The sequence below is a fragment of the Morus notabilis genome, unplaced genomic scaffold (genome assembly GCF_000414095.1).
Source record: "Morus notabilis unplaced genomic scaffold, ASM41409v2 Scaffold79, whole genome shotgun sequence".
NCBI lineage: Eukaryota > Viridiplantae > Streptophyta > Magnoliopsida > Rosales > Moraceae > Morus > Morus notabilis.
In genome coordinates, this window is record NW_010366287.1 from 114,784 (window position 1) to 122,537 (window position 7,754).

The 7,754-nt window shown below is 31.0% G+C and overlaps 1 protein-coding gene across 1 annotated transcript; it reads left to right on the forward strand.

Annotated features, from left to right (window-relative positions):
• The first annotated feature begins 5,505 nt into the window (after positions 1 to 5,505).
• On the forward strand, positions 5,506 to 7,085 carry LOC21401624 (epidermis-specific secreted glycoprotein EP1). The gene has a single exon (XM_010109935.2). It carries the CDS (start codon positions 5,620 to 5,622, stop codon positions 6,913 to 6,915), a length of 1,296 nt encoding a protein of 431 aa, XP_010108237.1. The 5' UTR covers positions 5,506 to 5,619; the 3' UTR covers positions 6,916 to 7,085.
• Positions 7,086 to 7,754: the final 669 nt, after the last annotated feature.

Consider the following 7,754-nt stretch of genomic DNA (forward strand, 5'->3'; position numbering starts at 1 on the left):
ATTCTTACATAAAGTCACATCTCAACTCGAATTAAAAACTCAAATCAACGAACTAAACAGACCTTAAATAATATATAATAATATATATATATATATATATATGCATGTTATCTTATATCAACTTGCATGATGATGTCGGTTATCAAAAACATGCATGACATATGTATCTCTAGAGAGAATCCTAATTATATATGATGGCGAATCAATGATTTAATATCTATAGTTGATGACCAAACTAACACGTGATATAATGCTCCCAATTGGATACATAATGCTTTTGTAATTACTCTTTCATTACTCAAGCAGAAAAAAAAAAGAGTAATTATTAAAGCAGACATAGATAATGTATATATCGGACCCTAATACTTCTATTATGTTCTATGTTCTATTATTTTTGCATTCTCTATTATTATTTTGATATAATTCAAATTCAAATTTGATGACTATCTCCTATTATAGAAATTCTCTCTAAATATCATCCACTACCTAATGTAGAAAGTTATAACAAACTTGTTCGCATGGAACCACATCTTTTTAAGTGGGATTCGGTTTGTAATTAAGCACTCCTATTTGTCCATAAAATGTTCAGTGCGAAAACTGTTTTCCCATAGTAAAAAAATATGAGACCTCCTCCGTTACATCAACATATTAATAGATCAAGTTTTTTAATCATCAGATTTGTATAAAATCACGTAAAAGTTAAAAAATACGCTGATTTAACGGTTAAAAAATCTGACATACCAGTACTCCAAGCATACTAGATAATCTCCTTAAAAAAATTGAGTTAAGAAAACATTAATATTGACTTAAGAATCTATAACTTATTGACAGAAAACAAAATAGAGATCTTTTTCGGTACGCCAACATACCGGTAGGTTAAGTTTTATATTCGTTAAATCTATATAAAATCGCATAAAAGTAAAAAAAAATATATATATATACGTAAATTTAACAGTTAAAAAAATTTGACCTATTAATACGCTAAGTGTACTAAAAAATCTCTCCACAAGATATTCGTATCTAATATCCGAACATAAAATTTGGAAAACCAAAACCAAACCGTGATCTTCATTTGAAGATTCCATTTAGTTTCAGAGCATCATTGTTCGGTGATGACATGGCACCAAACCAATCGTCCAAAAACAGCTGGATTTATCTGATACACGACTGGTTTAATTCAAATCTGCTCCATTCAATTCACTATTATTAATATGACCTGTAAATAGTGAGTAAGCATGTTACCACCTTAAACTTCAAAAGTGCCCCCATCCGTCAAAGAACCCTAGTTGTAAGGCACTAGTGCTTATAAACATTAATCTACTTTTTAGTATTTCTCATCCAATTATCTAGTCGAATAGAGCACAGTTAATTACTACACAATTGAAGGCAATTGATCATTTGGGAGTTGTAGCTTTCATGCTAAAAGGTTATAGTTTTTTACGCAGCTCAAAAGTTAATATGGTTTAATCTATATTATCCTATAAATACTAAAAATGTGCACTAATATAAAATCTTTCATATTACAAAATTTCCCTAATAGTTGATCACATATCAATTGTAGGATACATAGACTTTTTTTCCTCCTTTTTTTTTTTTTTTTGAATTTAGGAGTAGGGAGAACACTCTAGATCTTACATTTTAAGCTGATCAATTAACAAACTAGCCCTCTTCTTTACAAAACTTCTAGAGGTTTGTTTGGTATAGGAGTTCGAATCAGGTGGTTTGAACTAAAATTTAAGCTTTTGAAATTTTTGTGAGAAAAAACGGGGTGGGAACCTGATAAGCATAAGATTCATTCAATAGCCAAGCCGGAAAGTCTGCAGTACCCCGAAGTACTAATAATTAAGTCTATAGTGAAACTTTATAAATTTAAATTTTTGTGAGAGAAAACATTATAATAGAACTTTTGGACAGGGGCTCAAGATCCTCTACAAAAAAGTTTTAGGTGTGCTCAACTTTATAATTGTTTGTTGACTTAGTGGCGGAGCTAGCATTTTATTCTAGTGGGGCGGATCTATAATTTTTTTTCTAAAACATAAATAACATAAAAAATATACAATAAATTATATTATAATATTTTTCAAAAACTATTCAATACATATTGTGAATTTTATTGTACGAAAAAATATGCCACTGTAGGGTTTTGTGTTGAAACTTCAGATTTTTTTTGTAATATATAAAAAGGTGTTAACCTCGTTCATTTTGATGTAATTTTGATCAATTTAGCGTTTAGAATTGTGCATAGATTTTTTTTTTATCAATAAGAATACTCTACCATAGATTTTTTTTTTTTTTTTTCATTTCAATATCTTGCATGTCGAGGAGATAAAAAAACCACCTTATATTTTTTATTTGTCACATTTATAGCTTCTAATTTCAAAATTATGCTTCATTCTTATATTTTCTTGATCAATGGTCAATTTAACAACAAAACATATTCTAATTAACGCCGTCAATAAAATAAAAGAATTAAGAAAAAGAATTGTAAAACGTTTAGAGTACTCAGGTCTTTTTCGTACTCAGAATCAAGTTCAAAGCAAAGAAATGTAAATTTAACATACAGATAATATAAAAGGCATTACGATTGCTCGTGAAGAAAATAAGTAAACTTATTTATAAATGAAATCTAAGAATAAAATAAGAAAAATGGTAAAAGTCAGAGGGGCATATATAAAAATATAAAATTTTAGTGAAGGTAAAATAAAAAGTTAAAATCTTTGAAAGGATCAAATTTTTATTTTTTCCCCCACTCAGCACCATGTGCCTCCGCTCCTACTTGTCGTTATAAGATATAACATCAGTGGAAGAATATGCTTTCAAAAGATTAATGGTAGATATATTTAATGATAGAAAGAGAAAGCTAAAGGAAGATATAAAAGAAAAGAAAAAGGAAGATAAAAAAATGAAATAAAACAGCCTCCAAGTAAATGTAGTCACGGATTCATAATAAACTGTCGGTCTTGTGGCCCACATTATATCATATATGTGGCCCATCATATATATTCAATTGAGAACTCATGTTTATCCTCATCGAGTTAAATCCCACGACTTGGTCTTATGTGAAATTCAATTTAATTAAACTTATTATTTTGTAAGTGATAGAATTTTATTCAATTATTTTTCCTAAAAGAATATATATATATATATATATATATATATAGATACACACACACACACTCACCTAAAGGTACCAATCCTTTTGAACATCCAGTTACAAATATATATATATAAATATTGGTAAAAAGAGGCACCTGCATCGCAATAAGACATTTGATTATCATATTTATCGTCTATTGCATAAACAATTTTATGATACGGATAAATAAGTTCTAATTATAATATGATCATCATAATATAAATATTATTTAATTTAATAATTTTTTATTATGATTTAAATAAAAGAAAACAATCGATAACAAGTAAGTAAAACATATAAAAGATTAAGAGTATAAATAGAAACAAAAATTAAACTAATTGTTCTTACACTCTAAATAAATAAATAATTACAATAATCACATTCATCCATTACATCCATGGGACTTTAACTTAATTTTTCAGTCTTTAAATTCCTCCATCTTTAGGTCGGGTACTAACTTCATTTGATCCAAAACATTTCTGGAAAAATTACACATTAGTGAAATCAGGGCATGGGCGCGGGGTGTAGGGGTGCAAGGGTGCAAGGGTGTCTTGGGTTTCTTGCTTGGTTCTGTTGTGCCCTAATTAGGGTATCTCCTAATTTTCTAGAATTACAATAATTGCTATAATTTTTCTAATCGAATTAAAAAAATGGTAAAAATAACTGATCCATGGAACAATATAATTAACAACTAAATCCATCATTCAAACATTCATCCATAAGTAAATGCAATTGTCTACCCATCACATACATACAAAATTAAATATCATATATTTAAAAAAATTAAATATCATATATTTAAAAAAATTAAATATTACATATTCAATTTAATTATCGCATAATTACAGCATAAATTAATATAGTTTATAGACCACTCTGATACCACTTATTGGTTTCTGAAATGATTTTAGATGTGGAAGTGTGATAGTGCAGATGGAGTACAAATAAAAAATTTTATAAAACTTTTGTTGAATGCTACAAAATATATTAATTTACACGTCAAAATAACAAATCTAATTAATTATTATACCTAACCACTGATTTGGCTAATAATTTGAGTTCTTTATGTTGGGAATAGTGTCTTAAAAGTATGAGATGTAATATGATTTTTATTATTTATTTAATAAAAGAGTTTATTCATTATTTTATGTGTATTATTGAATATTTTATGAATATCATTTAAAACTCCAAGATTATTTATGTGACATTAAATATTGTATATAAGTGTTATATGTAAGAGGATAATATTTAAGGATAATAATTAAAACAATGCTCGTAATGAATTTAATTAAGGATCGGAATCTTTAATTAAAACATTAGTAATACATGTCATTCTCATTTAGAATGGAACGGTGGTATCCGCAAAATTAATATGATGAGATATTGAATAAGTGTATTACTCATAATGAGATTATATGGAACCGAGACACATACACATATGAATTTCTGATAATTTCCGTTAAGTATAGAAATTCTAACTGAGTCTATCGATAGTCACATATAGAATGATCTTAATCCTGAGTTATTAGCAGCTCATATTTATGGATTTGTGTCTTTTAATTTACTCAGTACGGATTCTAAGATGCTGAATCTCATTCATTGTATTTCGGAGACATGATGAAGTAGGTAGCCGAGAATGTTAATATAAAAACCCATTACCTTATACAAATTTGTTCCTCATTTTTTCTCTTTTTATTGCCTCTAATCAACTAATGTTTTGAGAATCGTTGCTTAACTAATAGTCTGAAGGGAAATGCATTCAATAAATCCAAAATTATATCATCTCTAATTAGAAATTTAATGGTCATATCAACATTTACGTTTAAAAAATTTATAGAATCAAGATGCAGGGAAAAAGTTGGAGATATATCACATTTTAGGGGGCACAATAGGTTCATTTTAAAATTCATGAGGTATATTGACACAAATTACAAAAATTCAGAGGGTGTTTATAAGCATTTACGTTAAAATACTTGATGGAGTTAAACTCAAGAGACATATTGACATAAATGATAAAATTCAAAGGGCATGCACATTTTAAAATTCAGAAAGCATGTTGCTAAAAGTCACAAAGTTCTAAAAAAAATTTATAAAAATTTTTCCATGAATTCAGACTTTCAACGTACGGATGATAAAGGGTACTGTTCAAAAATACTTTGTTAGGGGTATTAAATAAATGTATGATTAATTAATGAAGAGTACACGGCACTAGTAAATAATAATATTGCCGTCTGCAAAATATGCCTTGTCCGGAATTATTACGCATATAATATGTATATACATCTCTTCTAGACTTCTACGGATATTGACGATCTGTATAATATTAAACTACATATTCATATACATCCAAATCCACATGGTCATCAGAAAAAGAAAAATTCAAATCAAAACAATCAAAATAGAGTCTCCAAATTGGCCTTCCACGATTGCTATAAATAGAATCCTTTCCCAAAGTTCCAAAAACCACAAAATAAACTACAAAAATGTCTTGCTCGTTCAACAAGCTGCTCATGTCCTCCTTGTTTTCTCTATTCATTCTCTCCCTCACCCTTTCCATTGCTCAAGCTCAAGTTCCCGAAAATGCCACATTCAAGTTCGTCAACGAAGGCGAATTAGGCCCCTACATTGTCGAGTACGACGGCAGCTACCGCATGCTAAGCGTCTTCAACTCCCCTTTCCAACTTGCATTCTACAACACCACCCCTAACGCCTTCACCCTCGCCCTTCGCATGGGTCTAAGACGTTCGGAGTTCCGGTGGGTTTGGGAGGCCAACCGCGGCAACCCGGTCGGCGAGAACGCAACCCTCACCTTCGGAACCGACGGAAACCTAGTCCTCGCCGACGCCGATGGCAGGGTCGCTTGGCAAACCAACACTGCCAACAAAGGTGTCGTTGGCTTCCAATTACTTCCAAACGGCAACATTGTCCTTCATGACTCGAAGGGCAATTTTATATGGCAAAGCTTTGACTACCCCACCGACACTCTTTTGGTGGGACAAACCCTTCGTAACAAGCTCGTTAGTCGCCTCTCCGCGGAACGGAACAAAGATGGGCCCTACAGCTTTGTTATTGAGCCGAAAGGTTTTTCACTTTACTACCAAGGAAAGAACTCTAACAAGCCATTGAAGTACTTCTCTTTGGCTGAGAGGTTCAGTCCAGTCCAAGGCACTCTAAAGAACGTGACTTTACAAGCTTCACCGGAGACCGACGAGGGTTATGCGTACGACGTGAAGTTGGAGTTATCGACCGGTGGGAGTTATTATGTTGGGAGACCTAAATACAATGGAACATCGTCGCTTCTTAGACTCGGAATAGATGGGAATGTTAAGGTTTACACTTACAACGACAAAGTGGATACACAAGCTTGGGAGGTGGTTTTTAGTATTTTTGATAGAGAATCCTTTTGGGAGACCGAGTGCCAATTGCCTAGCCGATGTGGGAATTTTGGCGTTTGTGAAGATAACCAATGTGTGGCTTGTCCTTCGGAGAAAGGGCTTTTGGGTTGGAGCAAGAATTGTGCGCCTCCAAAGATAACCTCTTGTAGGCCAAGTGATTTTCATTACTATAAGATTGATGGAGTTGACCATTTTCTGAGTAAATATACCTCTGGAAGTTCTGTGAAGGAAACTGATTGCGAGAAAAAATGCACTTCGGATTGTAAGTGTTTAGGATACTTTTACAATACGGAAACTTCAAGGTGTTGGGTGGCTAATGAGTTGAAGACTTTGACTAAAGTTGCCAACTCTACCCATGTGGGTTACATCAAGACACCCAACTAATGATATATATATATATATATAATTTGTTTTCTATATACTTATGTGTGGTAGATCGTAATTTATACCGAGATCTAGCTAGTTTGTAATAATTTCTACTGTATTTTAAGCAATAAGTTTGAGTGTTTAAGCATTTTCCGTTAAAAGTAATTTGCACAAGTTGAATTAAAATATGCCCTGTCGATTGTGCGTATTTAGCTTTTTCTCTTAAAGTAATTTGTTCAGGTTGAATTAAAATATGCCCTAATTTTTTTCTCTTAAAGTAATTTGTACAAGTTGAATTAAAATATGCCCTGTCGATTGTGCGTGTTATCATGATTTCTGCAATCGGAGAATATATAACTAATAAAAGCTTCTTTAGGTTTATTATAAAATTATTATCTTTATGTTCTATACATAAGCAAGTGGGGAAAAAATTTACTTTGTGAGTATACTGTGGGCCAATTGGCATAAAAAAGGAGAAAATTAAAGAGGCCATGTGGGAAAATTGAAAAAAAAAAAAAATAGTTGCTTTAGGAGTATACCACAATGTAGGGCCAAAGTGGAGAAAGGAGATTTAACAAAGAAAAAAAAATGTTACATATGTGTCCCGGCCACTATAGTGTAGATGTAGGTCTTAATTTGATTAATGTTTTTGTGATTGATTCATCGATCCATAGCCTTTATAAAATATAATCAAAATATTACGATAAAACATATCTCTTTCGTAACAGATAATGCATACAAGTATGTCATGATAAATGTTTCTAGAGGTTGGACATAGATTGCTAAAGTACAAAAAAAATAAATAAATAAATAAAATATTCAACTACTTATCACAAACATGAATGCAATTGCCATTA

Excerpts from the sequence above, each read along its gene's own strand:
- LOC21401624 (XM_010109935.2), top strand. The coding sequence starts at position 5,620 with ATGTCTTGCTCGTTCAACAAGCTGCTCATGTCCTCCTTGTTTTCTCTA.